Genomic DNA, 24,945 nt, shown 5'->3' on the forward strand with positions numbered 1-24,945 from the left:
ATCAGGACAGGCAGGCAAGAACTAGTCAATGGTATTTGTCGAGCGCAGAAGACGCGGCAGCGACCGTTATTTTCTCTGCGCACGCGATGCAAATTAGGCAAACTGCAGGATAGGATACCGCCTCTGAAAGTTAAAAAAAAAAAAACGGGAAAAAGGGCGACAGGGGGGGGGGGGGGGGGGGGCGGTGTCATTAATGTGTTATAGCTTAATTTCATATGGCGTTTCAATTTTCTGGACAGCGCATGAACAGTTGTTGCCAGCGTTTCATACTACATCCAGATAAACTCATTTATTCACTTGGATGAGGCTAACCACAAAGGAATAGGGGATATTCAAGATTCCTCAAGTGCGCTTTCCCACATAACTATGTTGCCCCAAACAAGATGGCCGACTTCGCTATAAAGGAACTACGTGGGCTGCAGGACAAGCGCTAAAGGTGTGGATAGAATGTAAGAAACGTATTTTGGAAGAATCAAACAACCAACCAGTCTTTCTTGTTTTGTTTCAGCTGGAAACGCATGGTCAGCCATCTTGTTTGGGGCAACATTGTTATGCGGGAAAGCACACTTGCGAAATTTTGAATATCCCCTGTCTGCCGACTCGAGAGTACCAGTACATGAGAGTGCCGTCCGTGATGGTCTCACTCACGATGATGCTACCCGTAGTTTTATACGCTCCTCGTGCGTAACCGAACGTTTTGCCTATGCGCGTAATATTTACTTACAACGCTTCTTATTTTACGTAGTTCAGAGTCCTCGTCGATTTGTGTTACATCGCAGTCACACGCCGGGCGGGCTTTTCGATGACTGCCTGACACGGCGCAGGCGTGGGAACCAAAATAACGCTTACTGTCGTATGCGAAGCGTATTTATAGCCAAGAAATTAATAAGAGGGGAATGTGCAGTCTAACTATAATATAAGAAAACGAGCGGCCAGTCGGGGCCGAAGGGTGACTGCCAACAATTACAGTGTTTCGCATTAGTATTGCATCTAAATGCAACGAATAAGATGTGCAGACATAGACTATTATACTAATTTTCAACTTTTAAAGTTTCCCTTTAAAAGTTTCGCTTTTAAAGTTTGCTTCCCCTGCAGCAGCCACCTGTCTGGTACCGCAGCAGGTGGCGCTTTCCGTTGCAGCGAAGTCGCCAAACAGCGACTCAGCAAGACGTTTCGGCATTCTCCACTGTACGAACGTCCTGAGGAACAAGCGGACCGCATTCAAGCTATGCCGGAGGAACCGCCTAGTATCACGCAGACTGTTGTATGACTATAGACTCGTGAAAAATTCCGCCCGAACCCCGACTCTGAGACACACGCTATCCCAAAACGTCCCATATGATGGGGCGTGACGTCACTTCCGTAGCAACCGCGATCACTGCCGATGTAGCCAGGTGGTCTCAAGTTTACTCGAAGCTTCGCATGTGGAAGTTGATGCAACTTCCCACTGAGATGAGCATAACCACTTCGACTGGGCGCTTCACAGCGCACTTAGCATGACGGTCACTCTACTCTGAGCGAAGCTAACAGAATTCATTTGTAAAAAAATGGCCGTGGCTTAGCTTGGTTAAGCCCGGTAATTGCGAAAGCAATATCCGTAGCTACGCCATGGTTCAGCTGGTGGTGTAGCTGGTGGTGGTGCTTGTGGTTAGACTTGTGGTGATGCATCGGTTATACAATCCAATCCAATCCAATCCATTCCATTCCATTCCATTCCAATCCAATCCAATCCAATCCAATTAAATAGCGCGCCGCGCGTGGCGGGCGGAGGAGTTAGGCAGTAGCCACCACTCGCGGCCTCGCCTCGCGACGGCACAAGTTGGGCCCCTGGTTTTTGCGGCAGATGGTATGACGTCATAGCAGAGGTCAAGCTAAAGGTCAATGGTAGCTACCGCGGCCTCGCCACGCGAGGAGCTGAAAGTGAAAGTAGTATTGTTTTCGCAATAAAACCCGAGAACAAGGCTTTACCACAGTCAGCGCCGACCAAACTAGCATGCGCATAGGCTTTGACTACGCTAGACCCACACGCCCTCACCGGTGTCATGAGCGAAGTGCACATAATGAGGGGCGCCCATAAAGAACGTTATTCAGTACAATTCATTTCAATTCAGTTCTGAGTTTGAGCACAAGGAGCCCGGATTCGAATCCAGTGATGGCGGTTGGATTTCAATCGTGGCTGTATGCAAAAGTGTATATGTAGTGAGATGTCAATGCGCAATAAAGAAACACTGCGGACAGCTCCATCTAATATCGTTGTAAGAATCGATTTTTATGCACTTTCAGGGTACGTCAATGTTTGTACGGGAGCAAAATACGCACTTATTGCTGTGAAAATAACATTTAATAGTTTTGCCGCTGCTTGATTCAAACTCACGCCATCTGCATCTAAATGGACTCCGTGATCACCGTTAGGAAGCCAATGGTGTAGCCAAGCCTCTCTGATCTGGGCGATTAAAACTGTGACGACTTTTTCGGTTTACTCGTGGAACCGGCCGTTAAGGACGACAACTGTATTTCATTTTCAGTGCTTTCTAGATTATAAAATCTTCGTTTTAACTAAAATGGCATATTTGTTATTAAAATGCGGTAATCTATCGATATAGACCAACCGCAGTCAGTCCGCACTGTCCATTTAAACAATCACACGTAGTCGCTAACCAGCAGGCTTTTGTGGGCTAAAGCTTTCTTTGAAGCCCCGGATGGTTGCTAGGCACTTAAAAGGGCGGTAATTAGTTAACGATCAGCATTTCGCGTCATGCTGCAAAGCCCCCCCCCCCCCCTTAACTACTCTTCCCCCCTAGCCCGATACGCCTTAGCACAGTTTGCCGCAGGTAACACTAAACTCTCGGTTTTGCTCGCACTAGCCACGCAAGCGCGGCTGTTATACCTGTACATGCACTAACTAATAGCACCAAAAACGCTAACTGAAGAGGAGCTTCGTTAACAACCTCGTCGGTAAAATCCAAGAAATGTTTGTACGCTCGCAACTGTTATGCAACACCGGGTATATTTATCTGCCGGTGGTTAGTCTAGCAAGAACGGCTCGCAGCTAAACGGGTGAAAGTAAGGAACCAGAAAAAAAAATAGGAGAAGCTCCGTGAAACCGACAGCGCATGTAAGTATATCCGCAGCAGAAAAGTTGGGAAGAAGAGACTGAACCCCATGTACAGCTGAAGAAGATCCGTATACGAAGTAAAAGACGATTAGGAGGAGACTCCTAAGGAACCAGAAAAAAAAATCGGCTGGGCGCGCTAACGTTCTACAGCGAAATAATTGAGAACACAGTAATGGTGCGGCTACGCTTCTGTGCAGCGCGCGGGCTTCATCACGTACAAGTTTTAGCCCCTCCGGGAAGAGAAGGAAAAAACAGGCAAATAAAAAAAAGCAACTCAATTTCTTTCAAACAGCTTCATTACAGCGACGTAATAAGAGGGGGCGGTCTAACAAAACACGACCGCTTTCCACGCAGAAATCGCGAAGCGCATTTAGCGGCGCATTTTTCGGGAACGAACGTGCTACCCTTCTTAAGTCGTTCGACATTATCTATATATTTTTTCAGCTGCTATATTTACATTGCCGGATCTCGCACGTCTTTCTTGTTGCCTGGGACGCTCTCTGAAAAAAAAAAAAAAAAAAAAGAAGAAAGCTTGTCCGCACCCAAAGACGGCTGACGGAAACGCCTGGAGCTTAATGCGATTTCGGCCTGCACGCTAAAAAGAGTAGCGTGTGCAAAAGCGCTAATGGTCCTCGTACGCGGAGCGAAATGCGTTTTTAAATGCGGTGATTTGGGTAAACGAGAGAGAACTGCAATGGACAAGGAAGAAAGGAGGAAGGCCGGGGGGGGGCACAGTAATGATACGAAGGAAGGAACCCAGCGAGCGGTTTAGCGAGCACTTTTTTAAATATACGACACACACTTGATACCCCCAAACTCTCCCGAATTCGTGCTTGCCGTGTTTATTAACTTTTTTTATTTCTTTCGCCGTTTCCTTGCTTTTGAGGCTACACTGCAGTATAATAAATGTCTCTGCAGGGGTGAGACATCGAGGTATATGCGCACGAGTTATTCGCTACAGTTGTACTCGTACCTAACAATTCTGGACAAAGCCTTTTTTAACGGGAACCAGTTTATGAAAGAATTCTTTTTTGTATATTGTAAGAATTCACTACAAAATCAATATATCCACAGATATCCCGTCGGCAGGCTTCTTTTTTTTTTGCTATTAACGTTTTTGCTACCATCAAAAGCGTTTCCCTTTGGTTTTCTAGGGCACTCTTAACTGCTCGATGTTAGTGATGGAAACACTGTTAAATATTTTGCTATACAGCGGAAGAACGGACCGTTACATCACATATTTCCGTAATAGTACCTTACAATTTTCCAGTATTCAAAATTTGTGTCCGAGAATGCTTAACATGTATTCTCAGAGAGCAAACCTTATTGCAGCGCCTCCCCCCCTTCCCCCCCCCCCCCCCAAACCTACACCGAAAAAAATGCGAAGGCACTTTGGCAACTAAAGTGTTGAGAGGCGAAAGCCGAGGACACTATGCCGTGACGACTTCCGGTGGATGTGACGTCACACCGTTCCAGTGGCTATATCGATACCCAAACTGTACATCTTTCGGGGATCTTAAGTGTTAATTGCGTTTAATTACACATTTTTCCATCTAATCTAACCCAAATCCGACGTTTTTTCGACCATTCTGTGACAATTGTCACTATGCCATGATGACTTTTGGTGGATGTGACGTCTCACCGTCCCCGTGGCTATATCGACGTCCGCGCTATTTCGACGCAACTTCGACATTTTTCCTGTAATTACTTAACTAATTAATCTACAGTCATGAAACTTGACTTCTAGGTTCATTTTTCCTCCTCTATCTGAAGCAACCATTGGTTTTCTTCTAACTAGCAAAAGATTCCATTAAAGGTTTTCGCCTTAAAACTATTGTCCAGGCAGACGAAGCCTGTGAGAACGGTGAAATCAGTTCGGTACACCAGTGAAGTAGGTTTACATGTATTTGAGAGGTCTTCAATGATTCAGCTATGGCACACTTATCGCAGAGGTACTATCTCACTCACGTAGGTAGCTTTACAGTTTTAATCAGAGTAGTTTTGTAGTTTTGCCCGAACGGTTTGCAATGTTCTGTTAGGCAGCTCATGATAGAAATCAGCAGTTGGCGGCTTGTTGGTGAGTCCTCTTTTGTTAACTACAGCACTCAGGGCAGGCATGTTGAGATATTCCCTGGAACATAATGGAAAAAATGGTGCGTTTTTCTTATCGTCAGTTGCTCCTGGCGAATCTTGACGGTTTAGTCAATGGGATCAGCCAAAGCCTCGAATTGCAAGCGTGCTGACACCAAGTGTCATGTTTTCCGTTCATCAGTTCTGATTTAATTTTAACTACCTTACGTACTTAAACTGATGATTTCTCACGTGACAACCCACGTTAGAACTCAGTAGCTTTCTTCGCGCCAGTCACTATTCGCTAGGTACAGTCTTTGTCAAAAGTAACCAGGCTGCGTGGTATGCTTCTAGCTTGTATAGTGGAGCCCTTGTGGCTTTCCTTAAGATCGAAAGGTGTTGGAAGGTAAGAATACCCCCAGTACTTACCTTTAACGACCATTTCAGCTTCAGGGAAGCTGCAAGGGCTCCATTGTAAGAGCTAGAAGCAAACCATGCAGCCTGGTTACTTTTGACAAAGACTGTACATTCAATTGTATCAGATAGTTATCCTATGCACTCTATTCAAGTGGTTCGGAAAGATCAATGCGCGCGATATGGGTAAGACGAATAGTGACGATAAGAATTGCGTGTTTTTCAAACATTAGTTGCAATTACGAAATAAGAAACTAAGTGGAAACAAGCAAACAGGTTGATCTATAGAACACGTAGTTAATTACTCGGGAAGAGATGAAACCTTGACACCTTTTAAATGAGGTGGCACTAGAAGAACGGCAATACAAGAGAAGTGCATAGCGCTGCAACTGTCGAAAAACCTTCACAGACACCGTCCTGCAGTCGAGCTTTGTTTCAACAAAACAGAGACATAGCGGCGACTTTTCGTTGTAACCATTACTTCGCTGTACGCAAACAGTACATATGCGAACGAGCAAGAGCCCAACTTTACTTGGCTACAGCGGCCAAAGAGCGCCCAGAAAGACCGTCCTGCAATCGAACTTTCTCGGAGCAAAAAGTGACGCATATGCAGCAGAGTCTTTTCATTATAACAGGTAATTCACTGTATCCAAGAAGTACGTCTACAGTCGTGCATAGGTCTCGAAGAAAAATGAAGTTGTTTTTGCGTTACCTCTCTTTTCACTGTGCTTATTTTCTTCCTCTAAAGCTCCAAACACGGGTTTTATTTCCATAGTTGATGCAGCTGCTCTTGCCGCATTAAAATCAACCGACGTCCAGATCCTCCGGGGAGATCAAACGATAAATATTTATTACAGCGTTGAGACCACCACGGCAGGGCAACGAGAACTTGATCAAAACAAACAGCCACACTAGAGCTTCAGAACAAGACTCGGTCGAATCCGGTGGAGGGGCTAAGAGAAGAAAACCGAAAGCGGACGCTCATCCTCGAGAAATTGCGGGACGACTTCTGGCAGCCTCGCGAGCTTCCTCCGCTGCTGCCACACTTGTTCGTTTCAGTCCGCGACCCCGGAAAAAGCAAATTCACTCGGAGGGGAGAAAGAGAGAGAGAGAGAGTGAGAGAGAAAGACCGACATATACACGCGCCAGCTCCGAACAACGGCCGCCACGGAAGCTAGATCCCCGCATGCATAAGAAAATCAGGTGGATCCTCATAAATATAAACTACGGGGGCCGAGCGCCCTTTACTCCCGCCTGTATAGCTAGCGTCGGCTCACAGCAACGCTCGCAAACTGCGCTCCTATATTACGGGGTCCGTATACCGGATTCGAATAAGCACGCAGCGGCCGAGAAGGCAAAGTGGGGCAAGTTGGATGGGAGGGAGAAAGTAAAGTAAAGATATTCGGGAGTGGCTTGGAACTCGCGTTTGTGTATCCATATATGCTCGCACGCGTCTGCTTGTTTGTGACGACTGCGCGACGTCATAATCCTGCGGAGCTACGATGAAAAAGACTGCGCAGTGAAACCCATGCCTCGAGAGGACGAAATATAAGACGGAGAACAACAACTTTCTCTCCTCTCCTTCTCCTCATCCTACTTTTTTTCCTTTTCCTCCTTCTTGAGAGAAAGGAGGAAAGGGCGAAGCGTGCGTCGTGATATCCCCCTCCTCCTTTCCTCCCTCTTCTTTCCTCCTCGCCGCAGGAGGAGCAGGGAAGGAATGAGGAGATACTATATATGCAATGGAGAGGCACTACGCAGCAGGCACTGGCCTCGTTTTCTTTATTTCTATTTTTATTGTTTATTTTCGCGCACATTCTTTTTGTCCCTTCTTATCGGCCTAAGGGTATGAATGCCTGTCATGGTAATTTCGCGACGCAGGAAACGGAAACTCGAAGAACTACTCACTTCGAGAGTCCTTTGATTAAAGTTTCTAAATGCGGCGAAGCCGCCTCTCGCGAGATATGCCTGAAGCAGGTTTGGGGGAGTTCGCAGGACTCATATATTTATGTATACGTGAAGCAACATTTCTTTTACGTCTAGTTTTCGTTTACTGCTCCGTCGCACACGTCTCGTAGCATTTTCTTTTTATCTCGTTGTATTAACTACATTATGAAGGCTGTTGTTTACGACGGTAGTTTGTTTGGCGTGCTCTTTAAAGCAGGTTTCACTTCTTGTTCTGTAGATCAAAGTCGCTAAACTTTCAATGCGGACAATGACAGCGACTACTTAGAATGACGCCGCTCTCAGCTTATCTTTCTTTATTTGTTTTATTTGTTGGTTTTTCTGTTACCTTTGTTTATTGCTTCGTTGTTTGAGACGGGTTCACTGCGCATGCACCGGTCGCAACAAAGTGTCGTTAAAGAACAGGGAGCACATTGTTTAATAACTTGAGATCAATGTTCACCGAAACTGACGTCAATAAGAAATGGATTAAGAAACATCGACAATCCCACAAAAAGAAGAGAAGGAAATGCAGGAAGTCTTAATTTTCACGTGCTTTGTAAAGACCTAATCATTTCTCACGCTGAAATGAATCGAGTATTTGCTCGTCATCATGATTCAGACTGAGTGCAGTGTTTTCATCCGCAGACAGAGCGGGAGGCCATGATGCGTTCAAGCTGGACTTATTATAACCAGGTACATCACCAGTACCATTCGTCCCACTATGCGTAACTAGGTAACCATGTGAATGGACTCAGTGCAATACCTGGGATTTCAGATCATTCAATACAAAGCTGTCTTTTCAAAGCCGTGGAAAGCTCTTCAGTGTGGTCTGTTCAAGTGGATTGCGTGGCAAGGTAGACAACATTTGTGTGATAAAGTACAAGTAAAATATGATTAAATAACTGAAATTAACTAATCAACCTGTTTTTAGTTTTAAGTTTCGAGGCACAATACCACATTGTTAAATTGAAAGCAACACCGAAGGTGGCTGAAGTTTTTAAAATCTCAGAGTCGGTGTTGTAGTTCGAGGTATCGAACGCAAAAAGCACCCTTTTGAAAAGTCGTTAGGCTGGGTTTCTCACGTTGCACACTGGTTATTCCCGGCGCTCGATTTTTTTAATGCATGAACTACTTATGCACCTATAGTGTTTTATGACACGTTGACATTGTTTCCGTGACGACGTCACTAATAGCGATGATTTTTTAATTACCGTGCTACGTGGAAGAGCCAGCTTAAATGTTCGAAGACAACTTTTCACGTCGGTATCACGAACTATGTTAGCGATACGTAAATTTTTATAAATGGACTCACTTTTTATTTTGACGGTGTTTGCTCTGAACCCCCCCCTCCCCCCCCCACCAAAAAAAAAAAAGTTTAGTACTTGCTTTTTTTTAATCAGTCGTCTTTTGATTCCACTCTGTAACGTAAAAAATATCCGCTTTCCACACAATTCACTTTCGCAGACCACTCCGACGTATGTTCCGCGGGTTTTAAAATAAAATGCGTGTGCAGTAATATGAAATATCCGCTATAACATAAATTTGATTCAGGAAAAATCAGCATGTGTTGTCGAGAAAAATAGATGTGAACGGCAGAATTCAGATACAGAAAAACATAAAAAAAAAAGATAAGCTGAGGAAAAGGAACAGAAACTAAATTCGTGATCAGTTACTTAACCTCCCTGAATCACAATATTCTTGCTGAGCTCATCGCGTTTGATTATTATGCTCGCGATTCATTTACTCCCGGTGGTACAGTCGTTTATTGAATAAGCGCCTGCTGTTACGCAAGCAGAAATTACAGTGTGCAGCTCCAAATCACATCAGCGTAATGTTAGTGACACCGCGCACGAGGAAGTAAGGCTCAGTAGAGGAGCTCCGACGGCCTCCAGGTTCGATTTTTTCCTTCTTGTCTGGTTTTCGCTCAGTAGAGTGTAAATAGAAGCGGAATACTAAGGTCAGCTTAAAGGACATATCTTTCGAAAGTGCGAAGTTACTCTCGTGTACAGGTTCATTAGGGGTCGATGATGCTGGCCACTCCCACGAAACTTGAAAATATAGGTACGCTTATCATCACAAAAAAAAAGATGCAAAAGATACTCGGTGGCACAACTCAGAGCGAGAATGAAAGGTTGAAGACGTGGCGACAGCTACCAAGACCTATATGCACCTATAGTGTTTTATTACACGTTAGCATTGTTTCTGTGACGACGTCACTAATAGCGATGATTTTTTAAATGAATATGCAACGTGGAAGTGATGATTGTATCCCACCACCAAATTTCAACCGGAAAAGAGCAGAGCAGCTTTCTAAAAAAAAAATCAAAAGTTTCTTGTGCGAGCTTACCGCCGTCCTAGACGAAGTTTCTTCCACTGAATGTCACCTGTCAAAGAAAGTCAGCTTTTATTGTTCGTTTTTTTTTTCTTTTTCATTCCTGTAATATCATAAAACCATGATTTCACCTTCGCGAATACGTGCAAGTATTTTCGTCTGAGCGCTCCCGATCTTGGAAAAGAGGACCGCTGAAGCCAAAAACGAACAAAGTCACAAGGATACTTACCGAGAATAAACAGCCTCAAATCGGCCTTCCAGGAGTCAGTGTCCACGGGAGATCGCGCGCATTTCATTCCGTCGACTTACACACAAGAGCTCCGGCGAGAATTCGTCGCGTAGATAAAAGGGAAAGCACCGGGGACCCGATAGGGAATCAGGGAAACAGAATAGGGGAATCAGCGGGCGGCGAGGAGGGGAAATAAACGGGAAACGAGGAAAGAGGGAGAGAGATTTCACTATAGACATCACTTGTCTTCCACCAAACCAACCAACCTATCCGACCACTCCTCACCACCTCTTGCTCCCCTGGTTCTATCGCCACATACTCGCTTTTGTGTCTCCCGCGTAGACATGCGATTCCCTGAGCGGCGCCGATCGCAGTCCCACACCGCACTTTATGCTTCTCGTTTATTTTTATTTTTATTCGCGGGAAACAGCCGCCAGCAAGGCCTCCCCAGGGAGGCGTCAATTCGATTCTCGAACGAGTAAAAAGGAGGGGAGGAGACGGAGTAGAACGGCGCCGACGACGAAATAAGGAGCTGCGATTCAGACTATACGACGCCCCCCTGACAGCGTGCTAAGCATGTCGCCGACGACGACGTTGCCGGGAGCGACAAGGGGCGATTGAAAAAGGGATAGGAAAAAGGAAGGAAGGATAGAAAGAAAGAAAAAGGGTGTGAAGGAATTCCAGGGTGAACCCTTGTTTGTTTTTCTTTTGCAGCGGTATGATGAAGGTTTGTTTATAGATCCTGTTTTTTTTATGCAAAGGTTGTCGGTACTGGTCTCTCATGTGCAGTCAGACATGTACCCACAGAAAATAGAGGACGCAGAAGAAAAAATTACAGGATTGCACTTAGGTCTGTTGAAAAGCGGAATTGCGAAAGCCTTTCCCTTTCCTCTCTTTTTCCTTTCCTTTTGCACTTTTTTAATTTATGTCGTTTATTTATTTTTAGTTATGTAATTGTTTTATTTATTTTTATTTTTATCGTTATCATCATCATCATCGCTATCGCTATCATCATCATCAGCCCTATCATAATTATCACAATCACTATCTACCTCTAGCACTCTCACTATCGGCAGCTATTATTATCACTATTACTACCATCACTACCACTATCTCTAGCACTGTCACTATCAGTGACTATAATTTTCCCTATCTATCTCTATTTTTTGTTATCTATTTACTAACTCACTACTATCATTACATATATGTTGCTTATCAAGTGCTGCTTACTCAACTTTGCATTTTATTTAATTACCATACGGCTTATGATTGACAGTTAGTGCGGTCACTTATACAGAGAGCCTCTGTCTACAACTTCCGTCTACAGCATTCATGAACCAAGAAAGGCTTTCGCCTTTTAACATATGGCGACCATGCACGGTCGCGGCCCTACTTTTTAAGTCGTCAGTGCAGTAAACAAACAACGAACGAGTGGGTTTTCAAGGAGGCAATTTCCCAGAGTGTGCCCTTGTGGCAGTCGTTATTAGTCGATGATTCCTATGTATGCTTACTTTACTTCACCAGCAGTGCTCGAAAAATGAAAAATGCGTATTTTTGGCCACTTAAATCAAAATTCTTGCTAACGCTATGTCACAAATGGGTCTTCAGTTTGCTGCCGGACACATATCGACATACTTAGACGGAACCATAGAATCTATTCTTACTGCGAACAAAAACTAGATTGAACTGTCCTACCTGTAAGTGTCCGTTTAAAGCAAGGCTTGACCTTGACTTGGTTTTCCAAAACATGTGCAGTTCAAACTGCAAATCTTCATGCCCATATGAAACCCAGGTAATTTTACTGAACGCCAAGGCGGCTATTTTCGCCTGAGCTTATTTCTCCTGTATAGTCTATTTTTGGGGGTGTGAGTTTTTTTGTTTTGTTTTTTTGTCGAGCGAAAAACTGACCTGTACAAGGCAGAGTAGTGCAGACGCTTTGTATTGCCCTATTTGTTTTGTTTTCGTTTTCACGACAGAAATTTGAATAAACTAGGCGGAGGTTATGTTTAACGTACTTAAACTTTCTTATGATTTGACCCTCTGCCCTGCTGAATGGCCCGTTTCCGGAATCAAAGAAGACCGGTTAAAATAACAAAAGTAGGAACAGTGGTGCCCTGAACTTCCATCGACGAACTGTGACAGATTGTTTTCACCTTCACCCTTTTTTTTCTGATATTTGTTGCAGAAATGATTCATCACGCTGCTCTGTAATTCTTCGATTAATTGGTGCAGTTAACTGGGCTGTTTACACAGACAGAGCTTCAGCTAACTTGTCAGGAATCGGAAATAACATGACGATTATATGCAATACCCTCATTAATGCCTTAACAGGCTGCAAGGCACCGCTGTGGCGGGGGTCCTTCTTTTTATGGCCGCTGGTCATTCTGTGGCCGACACCTTCCACATGGTTTGGGCATGCAGAAAAAAATCCTTCTCTCCCCCCCCCCCCCCCCCATCACCCCTTCCCCTACCCGAGAGGACTGGAAGGAGGCCCTACTCAGCTGCCAGGAGCTATCGGCCCAACAGGCCCTGGTTCGGCGGACTTGTGTAGCGGTCATGACCAACGGGATCCCGGAATGAGGGACTCCGCCTAGTATTATAAGGGGTGAGACCCACTAGGGGCCTCTCCCCGAGCATCTCTCTTTAAAATACTAAATAAATGCTTTTCACCACCACCACCACCATTCAGCTTGACGTACCATAAGACTTCGAAAAGATACAGCGCAGAAACAAAGAACGGAACTTTTGTATCGACGCACCTGGTTGAAGTAACAGTGTTTCACATGTTTTTAGCACACGTGCATCTGTCGTGAAGGATTGTATATTTTGCGTTCTTTTTTTTTTCTTTCCCACAAACCTTCACTTGATAGCTAGTGCCTGTCCTCTCTAACTGCACCGTCATTTGTCCGTGCGCTGCCTCTTTTCCAGGAATGAAAAAATTAAAGGAGGGGGTCATAAGCTCCGCCTTAAGGATATGACCCGATAGAGTTAATGAGTATGCGGAATTAGCCATTCTCAACTTTACACTGAAGTGTCCCTGGGAGTCCTCACACCACTCCTTCCTCAATGGTGCATTGGTTAAGAGATGTGCCACTGCCCTGATATAGCAGGTGCTGCCACCGGCGGCTCTTCCGCGACCCAAGTTGCTCTTCTAGAGCAACCTCTCGTGATCAACAATTAATTTAACTGCCGCCTGCCAGGGTGATTAGTTTTCTCACGATCCGATGGGTAGGTTTCGATGACGCCACAAGGTCACGTGACCCAGGTGGGCCGCCTAGGTTGCTTCTCCGGCGGGTGGCTGCCTGGGCCACCCTATTTTTAGCTCACAACGCCGACAACGCCAACGCCAAAGTTTTGGGGTAACGGCGCTTTTAATGCTATCGCATTAGCTAGCCGGCTATTCCAACTTTCTGTTCTACTGCTACATTCCGACGCAGCTGAAGAACGAAGCGGCAAATGTCCCTCAAAGATGCCCTCCAGCCAATGGTTTCGACGGGTTCTTATGACGTTGCTGTTAATCCCCCTTTACCTGGTAACGTTAAATCGCAGGGGGTGGCAGATGAAAGAGGATTAACAAAACCTTAATCGAAATAACCACGACGTCACGAAAATCGGGTGACTGCATTGGATAGAGCGCCTCCTTTGAGCAGCATTTGCCGTTTTGTTCTTGAGTTGTATCCGACTGTAGTACCATAAGAACTGAATAGGTTAACATAGAAACAACATTTTTGGGCTTAAGGAGATGCCTTCTAGGAAGTTCAAGTCGGAAGCGTTCGTTGAGTGGAACATAATTTAACGTGATTTTGAATGTTGTTCGAGGAGCCACGGCGGAATTTTCAGCCGAATCTAGTGACGTCAAGGTGCACTTGCCCGAATTAATGTGACATCACCAAACCCATTGGTTGTTCACAGTGACAATCAGTGTTTGCCGTCAACGCCGACGTCATCAGGAAGGAGGTAGTCCAGGCTGTCTAGTCGACCGTGACGTCAAGGTGCGCTTCAGCAGTGACGCCGACCGCAACCGAAACTGCCGGTACAGAACAGTTTGTAATTGATTATTCAGGCTGCGCTCAGGTGTTTTGAGCTTATTTTCATATTACTGGGTCCGTAGGCCTTTTTCAGTAGAAAAAAAAAACGGACACACAGAGTCTGTACTCTTCTAAGAGACAATGCTTCAGTGCAAGAGAACACGTACAGTCGCCGTCAAAAGTAAAAAGAAGGCGACTTTGTCAAAAAAAATTTAATTTCTTTCAATCTAAAGCATAATGGTCCATGTTTGTTGGTGCAAAGTGCAGTTCGCACAATCACAATTAGTCTGCACATATATATTCAAGGATGCATGAATTGAAACACGTTGCCCCGTCTTTTAAATAAGTTTCATGTTGCAAAAGTTAATCTATCACGAGCATGCCGCAAAGATATACACGATGTATGTGCTACTTTTTAGATTTCACCGTGATTTCACTGCTTCTTTATCTCTTCACTGCTTCTTTATCTCTTTCCTTTCCGTATAGTGTTGACCTGATTTTAATAAACAAATTCCTGTTTTTTGATGACGTGTATTTTTCTGTTTCCTTTTTTGTTACCATTTTTTGTGTACACTGCATTCCTTGTCATTTTTTCTAATAATGCGCCAAACCATTTTTGATAACTATTGTTTGCGTTTTGGGATGTTACTTGTGTAGAACATTTATATGTTACCTGCTGCCCTGCAATGTAGGAGCCGAGGGGCACGTCAAGCCACAATTTCTGGCTTTTTTCCCTCGGCCCTCACCATGTGTACTGTCAGCGTCAATTGAAACGCGAACAAGCCAATTGAAACGCGAACAGCACAAATCGCAGATATTATACTAGGGAGGCAAAATACATGAGCAGTTGATTTTCCCATCGAAGCCGAAAAGACCGCTCTTTTGAAATGTTAATAGCCCACGCCTGTATTTCACCTCCAGCCTCTAATATGCTTGATTTTTTGTGCTCGCGTTTCAGGTGTTTTGTTCGCATTTCATTTGACGCTGATAGTTCATGGGAAATAAATTGAAATTGAAAATGATTAAATTTTTCGTTAAAATTGCCTTCCATTTGCTTGTGACGGCACCTGTACATATCATGAGCGCAAATACAAAGGAACAGAGAAAGTGAACGAAATAGAACTAAAGAAAAGAAATTTCATTATGCTGACCCTGCAGTTGGCTGGCCCTCGATATGAGGTGCCTCAAATCTGCGCGTGGAGGAAGCAGTAAGATTCCTGGACGACTAAATAAATCTCAAAAGTTGAAAGAGGAAAAGAAAAGTGGTTACTATATGGCATCTTCTTATTTTCTTTACTTTCCGCTTGATGCGCAATAACTTCGTTCGGCGCTCTTGCTTGTAAAATTTCACGCACCATCAAGGAGGCGTCTGCATCAAATTGCGCCACAAATAGCCGAGACCAAAAAAGGCCATGGAGAAACAACGGAGCTAGGTCGCACAAGGAACACATGGACAGCGTTTGTAAGCGTGCAGTCAAGCGCATTACAAGAAACAGTCGTTGACTGCAGATGCCTCTTGGACAACTCCTGTAGTTTTTGTGCTCGCTAAATCAGTACGCTATTCAGACTGACGTTTTCACTGTAGAAACAAAGAAGCAAGCTTTTTTCGAACAGATTCGGGCTTACCATTAATGTATAGCGTCATCAGAAGTGAAATTCTTTGAAGCTGACAAAACTTCAAATCTAGCAGTGAGCCTTGGCATTGGCATTGTGATCATTGTATTTTATGATACTGCTATTCCGCTTTCAGGATTTTAGCAAAAGGAGAAAAATGTATTCAGGAACATCGTGGCAAAAAGTACAAACCAAACATGCAAGTTTAAGCAAACAGGAAATTTAAGATTACAAAATTCAAACAATAAAAACTCTAAACGTATAAAACTACCAAGCGTAATCACCTTTTCAGTCCCGTCTTATTTATATCTAGCATGCGAATTCTGAACCACCGTCAAAGAGCTACCCATTAGCATATCAGCCAAAATACGGAGAATAATGAGCAACGGTTCTTTATTTCTCGTGCATCAATCATGATTGGTGCGACGACGCTTAACGGTAAGAATGGCTGTTCTCGATGAATCAACCCGTTAGGCCCACATGCCTCCGTACTCTACGCTATCTTTCTATATATTGTCAGTGGACAACGAAGAAGACAGTGCTGTGCTCGTGCAATGAGCGCGAAGAGGACGAAGTGTGATCTGTGCGCCGTTGGCCGGCAGTGGTTCGACTGAGCTGCTGTGAGCTGCTGTCAGCATTCCTCAGTGACTACTCCTTGTGTGCCTACATTTACGTAACATCTCTTGGTGGAGGTGCGGGGTACGAGCCGCCATGCCGCTGACCCGACGAGCCGACGAGCCGATCCGTCGAGATAGCTACCGACGCGCCTGCCACGCCAACTGTCGTCCTAGCCCACCCTCGAGACCCGGGCATATTCTGCGGGACCGATGGCGTGGACGTCGAAGACTGGCTCTCCCTGTACGAGCGTGTGAGCACGCACAACAGGTGGGACCCCACGATGAAGTTGGCCAACGTCATTTTCTACTTGAAGGGCACCGCAAGGGTCTGGTTCGAGACCCACGAGGAAGAACTGACCAGTTGGGACCTGTGCAAGCAGAAGCTTGCCGAATTGTTCGGTAAGCCATTCGGACGTCAGCTGGCTGCGAAGAAGGAGCTTGCATGCCGCGCACAATCGTCAACAGAGTCATATGTGTCCTATATTCAGGACATTTTAGCCCTCTGCATGAAAGTTGATTCCGCCATGTCAGAGAGTGACAAAGTCGGTCACGTTCTCAAGGGAATTGCAGACGACGCCTTCAACTTGCTGGTGTACAAGGACTGTGGAACGGTTGACGCCATCTTAAAGGAATGCCGCCGGTTTGAACAAGCGAAAAGCCGCCGTATTTCCCCTCAGTTCACGCGGTTGCCGAACACGGCGGCAACGTCGTCCTGCGTAGACTCATCCCAACCGTGCTCCCTGCCAACATCCGACAGCCTGACACGACTTGTACGCCGAGAACTAGAGGCAGTGTCTCCCACAATTTCCCAATTATCGGTACCGGACAGTGCCCCTGCAGCATCCCTTATACAGGCTGTTGTTCGACAAGAATTCGCCAATCTCGGGATCCGACCTGTATGCTCCATTAGTTGCCCAGATGCTCGTAATGTGTCTCCCGTGCTCGGTGTCCGACATCCGTACCACACTCGCCGCAGCCGCAACCCGGATGAGTGGAGAACACCTGACGACAGGCCCATCTGTTTTAACTGCTCCCGAGTTGGTCACATCTCCCGACACTGCCGAAGCCGTCCGTCCTCGACCTACCGCCGCTATCCTGATTCTTTCTATCCCCGCCGCTCGTCGTCGCCCCATGAACCACAGCTCGCAAGCTCCGACGCTCAGGCCCCTCCAACTAACCGCTCGTCGCCTCCTTACCGTCGTCGATCTCCATCGCCCCAAACTCGCCGCCCATCATCTCCTGGCCCGTATGCTCGATCCCGTTCGGAAAACTGATGGCTGCAGCGTCTGGAGGTGATGCTGCTCCGACGACCGACCTTGGAAATCCTCCTTTGACTCTACATGCCCGACGGAATATACTTAGCGTCGACGTGGACGGAGTCCCTGTTACCGCTCTCATCGACACGGGAGCGCACGTCTCCGTTATGAATGCCTGTCTACGCCGTCGCCTAAGGAAAGTGCTCACTCCTGCCCGCTCCGCTGTTGTTCGTGTCGCCGATGGCGGTACTTCCGCTGTCGTTGGAATGTGCACAGCCCGTGTGTCAATCGCCGGTCGCCATACTTCGGTTCTCTTCACTGTCCTCGAACACTGCCCTCATGACCTCATCCTTGGCCTTGACTTTCTTTCCGAACATTCTGCCCTCATTGATTGCGCCACAAGTGTCGTTCAGCTCGCCCTACCTTTTAACGAGGAGCCACCGGCTCCAGTTGTCCATCGCCTATGTACCGTGGATTTTGTCCGCCTGAACCCTGAAGCCGTCACTTACGTATCATTCTCTTCCGTCCCACCAGTTCCCGATGGCCAATACGTCGTTACCCCAGCCCTTGATGTGCCTCTCACACGGAGTGTTGCCCTCGCACATACAGTGGTCACTATGTTTGCCAATCGAGCGTCCCTTCCGATCCTCAACTTTTCATCGCACGTTCAGCCGCTTCCCCAAGGCATGTCGCTCGCCACGCTGTGCCCTGCTTCCGACTGCGTTGTATCAGCTGTCACCGGCTGTGTCCCTCCCTCGCCGAAATGCCCCGAGTCCGACGTGACACCATCTGACCAATACGCAAAAATGATTGCCCCTGACCTCTTACCAGCCCAAACTCACGACCTCAGGTGTCTTCTTTCCTCATTTCACGACATCTTTGACTTCGACAACCGCCCTTTGGCTCGGACCTCTGTGGTTACGCATCGCATTAACACCGGTGACGCCGCTCCTATCCACAGACGTCCGTATAGGGTCTCCAGTGCAGAACGGAACATCATTCAGCAGGAGGTGGACAAAATGCTTACCAAAGACATTATAGAGCCCTCGTCGAGTCCTTGGGCCTCACCAGTTGTCCTAGTTAAAAAGAAAGACGGGAGCTGGCGCTTTTGCGTTGATTATCGGCACCTTAACCGCATTACGAAAAAGGACGTGTATCCTCTCCCCAGAATTGACGATGCTTTGGATTGCCTTCACGGAGCCAAATTTTTCTCTTCCATCGACCTTCGATCCGGCTATTGGCAAATTGCTGTTGATGACCAAGACCGTGAAAAGACTGCATTCGTCACACCAGACGGCTTATATCAGTTCAAAGTTATGCCGTTCGGTCTCTGCAATGCGCCAGCTACCTTCGAGAGAATGATGGACTCTTTGCTTCGAGGATTTAAATGGGTTACATGCCTGTGTTACCTGGACGACGTCGTGGTTTTTTCGCCCTCATTTTCCACGCACCTCGAACGACTGACGAGCATTCTTTCTGTCTTCCGTAACGCCGGGCTGCAGCTCAACTCGTCGAAATGCCAATTCGCTCGTCGCCAACTGACCATCCTTGGACATCTAGTCGATGCCTCGGGTGTCCGCCCGGACCCTGCTAAAGTTCAAGCTGTCAAAGACTTCCCTCCTCCGCAATCGTCCAGGGACGTGCGCAGCTTTGTAAGCTTGTGCTCTTATTTCCGACGTTTCATCAAAAATTTTGCTGGCATCGCTCGTCCCCTCACCGACCTCCTTAAGAAAGACAGCCCTTTTACCTGGGGCCCTGCCCAAGGAGAGGCCTTTTCTTCCTTAATCCAACTGCTCACTTCCCCTCCTATATTGGCCCATTTCGACCCGTCGGCACCAACTGAAGTTCGCACAGACGCCAGCGGATATGGTATCGGAGCTGTGCTCGCCCAACGTCACCAAGGTCAAGACCGTGTCATTGCATACGCCAGCCGTCTTCTTTCCACCGCCGAGCGCAATTACTCCATAACGGAGCGCGAGTGCCTCGCCCTTGTTTGGGCGGTCGCTAAATTTCGACCCTACCTGTTTGGCCGCCTTTTCTCAGTTGTGAAGGACCACCACGCTCTTTGCTGGCTTTCTTCGCTGAAGGACCCCACCGGCCGGCTTGGTCGTTGGGCATTGCGCCTGCAAGAGTACTCTTACACCGTTGTTTACAAGTCCGGGCGTCTACATCAAGACGCTGACTGCCTGTCTCGTCACCCTGTGGAGCCGCCAGATCCTGTCGACAATGATCTCGGCCCGTGCTTATTCGCTATCTCTGATCTGCTTAACATCGCGGCCGAGCAACGGCAAGATTCCTCCTTGCGTCCCCTTATTGACCGCCTCGCCTGTGCCAACCCCGATCCTTCGCTCCAGCTCTTTGTTCTTCAGGATGACATCCTCTACCGACGCAACCTTCGCCCTGACGGCCCTCCGCTCCTGCTCGTCGTTCCTCAACGTCTCCGCTCGTCTGTCCTCGCGGAACTACACGACCTGCCCACCGCGGGACACCTCGGTGTCTCCCGCACGTACGATCGGGTCCGACGCCGCTTCTTTTGGCCCGGCCTTTACCGTAGTGTTCGCCGTTACGTTGCCAGCTGTGACCTCTGTCAACGCAGGAAGCGGCCCTCCACTTTGCCTGCCGGCCTTCTGCAGCCTATCGACGTACCTCTGGAACCCTTTCATCGTGTCGGACTAGACCTCCTCGGACCTTTTCCTACGTCCAGTTCCGGCAACCGTTGGATCGCCGTCGCCACTGACTACGCCACTCGGTACGCTATCACACGTGCCTTAACAACCAGTTGCGCCACCGATGTCGCCGATTTCCTGTTGCAAAATGTCATCCTTCATCACGGTGCCCCACGTCAATTGCTGACGGACCGCGGTCGCTACTTTTTGTCCCGGGTAGTTGACGACATACTCCGGTCCTGTTCCACGCAGCATAAACTCACTACAGCGTACCATCCTCAAACGAACGGGCTTACCGAGCGCCTGAATAGGACCCTCACTGACATGCTATCTATGTACGTCGCACCCGACCATCGTGATTGGGACACTGCCTTGCCCTATGTAACATTTGCTTACAATTCATCGCGGCATGACACCACGGGCTATTCGCCTTTCTATCTTTTGTATGGCCGGCATCCTGCGTTGCCATTGGATACACTCCTGCCGCCTTCTTCGGCCTCGACCACGGAGTACGCACGTGACGCAATCGCTCAAGCAACCTCGGCCCGCGAAATCGCCCGCGGCCTTCTCACCGCCTCCCAGGCCTACCAGAAGTCAGTTTACGACCGCCGACATCGCCCAGTACACTACACGCCAGGATCACTCGTCCTCGTTTGGTATCCCTCTCGCCGTGTCGGCCTTTCAGAGAAACTCCTACATCAGTATAAGGGCCCTTATCGCGTGCTCCGTCAGGTGACCGCCGTGACTTATGAGATTGCCCCCCTCGATCCTCCGTCGTCATCCACCCCCCCCTACCACTGACATTGTTCACGTGGTTCGCCTCAAGCCATACCGTGCACCTCCTCCGTCTTCCACTTAGCATCGGGACGATGCTTTCGCCGCCGGGAGTTGTGTCAGTGGACAACGAAGAAGACAGTGCTGTGCTCGTGCAATGAGCGCGAAGAGGACGAAGTGTGATCTGTGCGCCGTTGGCCGGCAGTGGTTCGACTGAGCTGCTGTGAGCTGCTGTCAGCATTCCTCAGTGACTACTCCTTGTGTGCCTACATTTACGTAACAATATATATATATATATATATATATATATATATATATATATATATATATATATATATATATATATATATATATATAAAAAGGGGGTGAAGATGGGATGGATCCGGTAGAACATAAACGTAATTCGGTTGACAGACGGCAAAAAAAAAAAACTTTATTCTGGAAATTTATTAGGCAACAACTTTATTAGAATAAAGTTGTTGTTTTTCTACCGTGTGTCAACCGAATTTCATTTCTCTCTCTCTCTCGCTCTCTCTCTCTCTCTCTCTCTCTATATATATATATATATATATATATATATATATATATATATATATATATATATATATATATAAATATATATATATATATATATATATATATATATATATAGAGAGAGAGAGAGAGAGAGCGAGCGAGAGAGAGAGAGAAATGAAATTCGGTTGACACACGGTAGAAAAACAATAGAAATATATAGTTCTACTCTTGGTAAGGGCCTGGAGTAGTGAAGATGAGATGCCCCGTAAATCGCGGCAAACGTATCGATAAATGAACAACATGCGCATCAAAACTTCGGTGCCAATGAAATACCACAAGAAAGGCTGAATTTAAGATCTCCCTCTGAAGGAACAATATGCAGAAGGCATTTCAACATCACATTCATGTCGCAATTAAATGAGTTGACTTACTTGCGTTTAACCTTTTCGCTTCACGCTTATTTTAACTGCATGTCTAACCTTTAACTTCAGCCCACCAGTACCAAAACTTAACTGCTTGTTCTTCTGCACTGAAAAATTTCTGAACAGAGAAGCCTGCTTCGGAACATTGAAGAAGTTACTACAGCTTCATTCAACCGTTTCCTCGAAAGCTTGCTTCACGGATTGATAACTCCAACGCAGTATTTTTTTGTTTAATCGAGTGATACCTTTGAGCACCGTGTTTCTCTTTTTTTTTACCTTAATAACGGCGAAATGAACCTTCAACTTAACTCCATTTCTAACTTTCATTCCTTGAATCTTGAAAGAACAAAACCCAGTAAATAGGTTTTATTAAGGCGGGCAGGGAACCGAAATAACTGCTTCAAGAGGTGCGAGCCAAACCCTCGGGCAGAACCAGCACTTGGGTCACCAGAAAATATTAGAACTCCCCATAGCGGCCCCTGTCTTCTAGTTCACATTCTCTTCCAGACTTCGAGTCTAGTACTGCCCGGGGTGTCCAGTCTTATTGCTCAAGACTGGGCCGACTGCGCTTTCCAATGACGCGAAGGGGCATTTCTTCCGGCTGACATCACTCGCCTAGCGAACCTACCGCCGCGCTGTCCGGTCTCTCCAGCTGCACTCCGAAACTCGAATTCCAAACGGCGCATATTCGAAAGGCCGGTCGTAAAGTAAAAACAAAAAGAAAATAGCCAAGAAAAGGAAATTTCGAAAAAAAATTCTAATAACAAAAAGAACAGCGCGTTACGTCTTTACTCTCCGATGCCTTCACGTTCGTTCGTTTTCATTTTTTTTTCTCTCTTTCTTCGTCTCTCTCTTCCTTCTTCGTTCATTCCTTTCGCATACAACAAGCTCGAGGAATTGCAAACCGGCCCCAAAAGGAACGCCGCCGAGGAACTACCTTAACGCACGGACCACTGAACAGTTTGCGCTCAACTGGAGCCAATCTTGAAATATCTCGACTGGTGGCTCGACCAACTTTTGGCTCGCATCAAAGCTTCGTCTCTCTCTCTCTCTATTTTTTTCTCTTGTTCTTTCTTTATTTTACTTTCTTTCTTTCTTCTGTCGATCTCGCATCGTGCGAGAGCCCTCCTGCTAAACTGCCATACCAGATCCGGAATTCTGGCAGCACGAAGTTTGAAGTTTTCTTCGTCGAGAAGAATTCGACGTCGACGACTATACACGTACAAAAACGCGATGTAGAGCCGAGTAAAAGCGGGAAATAAGGCAGGCGGAGGAGAACTCCTGCGGGAGACTCTCCTCAACAATGCAGGCCGCTGTTTTCGAGATGAAGTCTACAGCAAGCCACACTTGAAATTTCGTTTCGCCTCCGTCTTGGATGCATCCTCCTCTTCTCGATGTCCCTGGCGATTCTCCCTCTATTACTTGACGTGTTTTTTTTTTCTTTTTTTTCTTCCTAGACCAGCCGACTAGAAAGGCATATTGGCACGAAATTCGAATGTTTATACAGGCTTCTCGAGCGTAAGGGCACACGCGAATGAGCACCTGCTGCGCATCGTATGTAGAAAAAAAAAAGAATGGAAAGGGGTGGAAAGTAGGATTCGAAATATTCCCGAATTCGAAAAGTTTGAGGCAGTACTTTGTCGGGAAAAGAAAGGACCTGCACGCACTTAAGCGCATAAAACGGACCTCGAAGCAACGCCGCAATTTTTCGGCTGGGAATATCCTCCCAACTTGATGTGCTTCTATAAGAGATGTTGAGACATCTTCTTTCCCCCGTACTGCTCACTTATTCACCACTGCCTGCGTCGGTGCTGTGTCGGTTTCATTATGTTTCACGGGGTGTGGATGATCGGCTTGACTGCGCGTATGCCGCCTAAGGTCGTGCTCTTGTGAAGAAGAGAGAAAAGCTTTTTTTTTTTTGTATGGAGGTTACAAAAAGATGGCAGGTTTTTAACGTAGTTAAACCGAGTAGACATGCGAAAGAAAGCATGAGTCAGTGATTGAGTAAACGTTCATTGAAGAGGATGGTGGCTGGAGAGCATATCTGGGTGGGACCTCAGTCCAGGACTCTGGAGGCTTCTGTCGACCTTCTGGCGATGAGAAGGAGCGCTGCCTGTTCGTCGAGGCGTGCGCTGGTCAGCTTCACCTCCCACACCCCCAGGGCCATATTACGCGGATTTAGATGCTGGGGTTTTGGGGGCATGTTCATGTGATATGTGTTATGGTTGGAGTGTGGCCTTACCATGGACATTTGTCTTCGTAAAGTGTTGGGTGTAGGCGATGTGAATAGTATAGGTTGGAACAGGTGCTCGTTTGAAACCGCCGTAGGAGGCAGGATTCTTCTGATGAGAGAGGAGGATGAGAGAGAGGGTAGAGGCGTCTATTAAGGCGTTGGGTTTCGAGCTGAGTGGCGTAGTGGGAGGACAGGGGGTATAGGCCAGGAGGGGATGGCCCTGCTCAGTGATCATATTCACGAGCTAAGGTGTGCGCTGTGACGCTGCCATCAAGGCCGTCGTGGCCGGAGACCCAGGTGATGACGTGTTCTTGATGGAGATTGTGTCCCAGGATGCTTAGCGTCTGTCGTGGGACACGGCCCCTTGTATATGCTCGGCAGGTGGCTTGAGAGTCAGTGAATATGTGAGCGCTGTTGGAGTGGATGTCACTCATTTTTATGACGAGGGTGATGGCGATCACTTCAGCGGCAGTTGGGTCTGGGGCTCGGACAGAGGCTGCCAGAAGCGGGCTGTTGGTGCTGTCTACGGCAACAAAGCATGTGTTTAGCCTGGTTGGCTCATGTTCTTGCTTTGCTGGGCCGTCGGCACATCTGGCGACGATATTAGTTCGATATTAGTGAAGAGTGGTTTATTGGGACGTGGGATGCGCCGGCGACGAAGACTGTTGCAGAAGTAATTGATGAAGCAGCGAGACGAGAGGCAGGGTCGTTGTTG

At 46.8% G+C, this 24,945-nt stretch overlaps 1 protein-coding gene across 1 annotated transcript in view; it reads left to right on the forward strand.

The window, feature by feature from the left end:
- Positions 1–23,467, forward strand: part of LOC149363867 (uncharacterized) — a 73,725-nt gene extending 50,258 nt beyond the window's left edge. Inside the window, exons 2-3 of the mRNA XM_089568615.1 lie at positions 16,477–17,609; positions 23,455–23,467. Of these exons, the coding sequence (XP_089424741.1) occupies positions 16,477–17,609; positions 23,455–23,467 (1,146 nt within the window). The remainder of the gene's footprint in view (positions 1–16,476; positions 17,610–23,454) is intronic.
- Positions 23,468–24,945: the final 1,478 nt, after the last annotated feature.

This window comes from Amblyomma mixtum, chromosome 2 (genome assembly GCF_055824585.1).
Source record: "Amblyomma mixtum isolate Tamu chromosome 2, ASM5582458v1, whole genome shotgun sequence".
Classification (NCBI taxonomy): Eukaryota; Metazoa; Arthropoda; class Arachnida; order Ixodida; family Ixodidae; genus Amblyomma; species Amblyomma mixtum.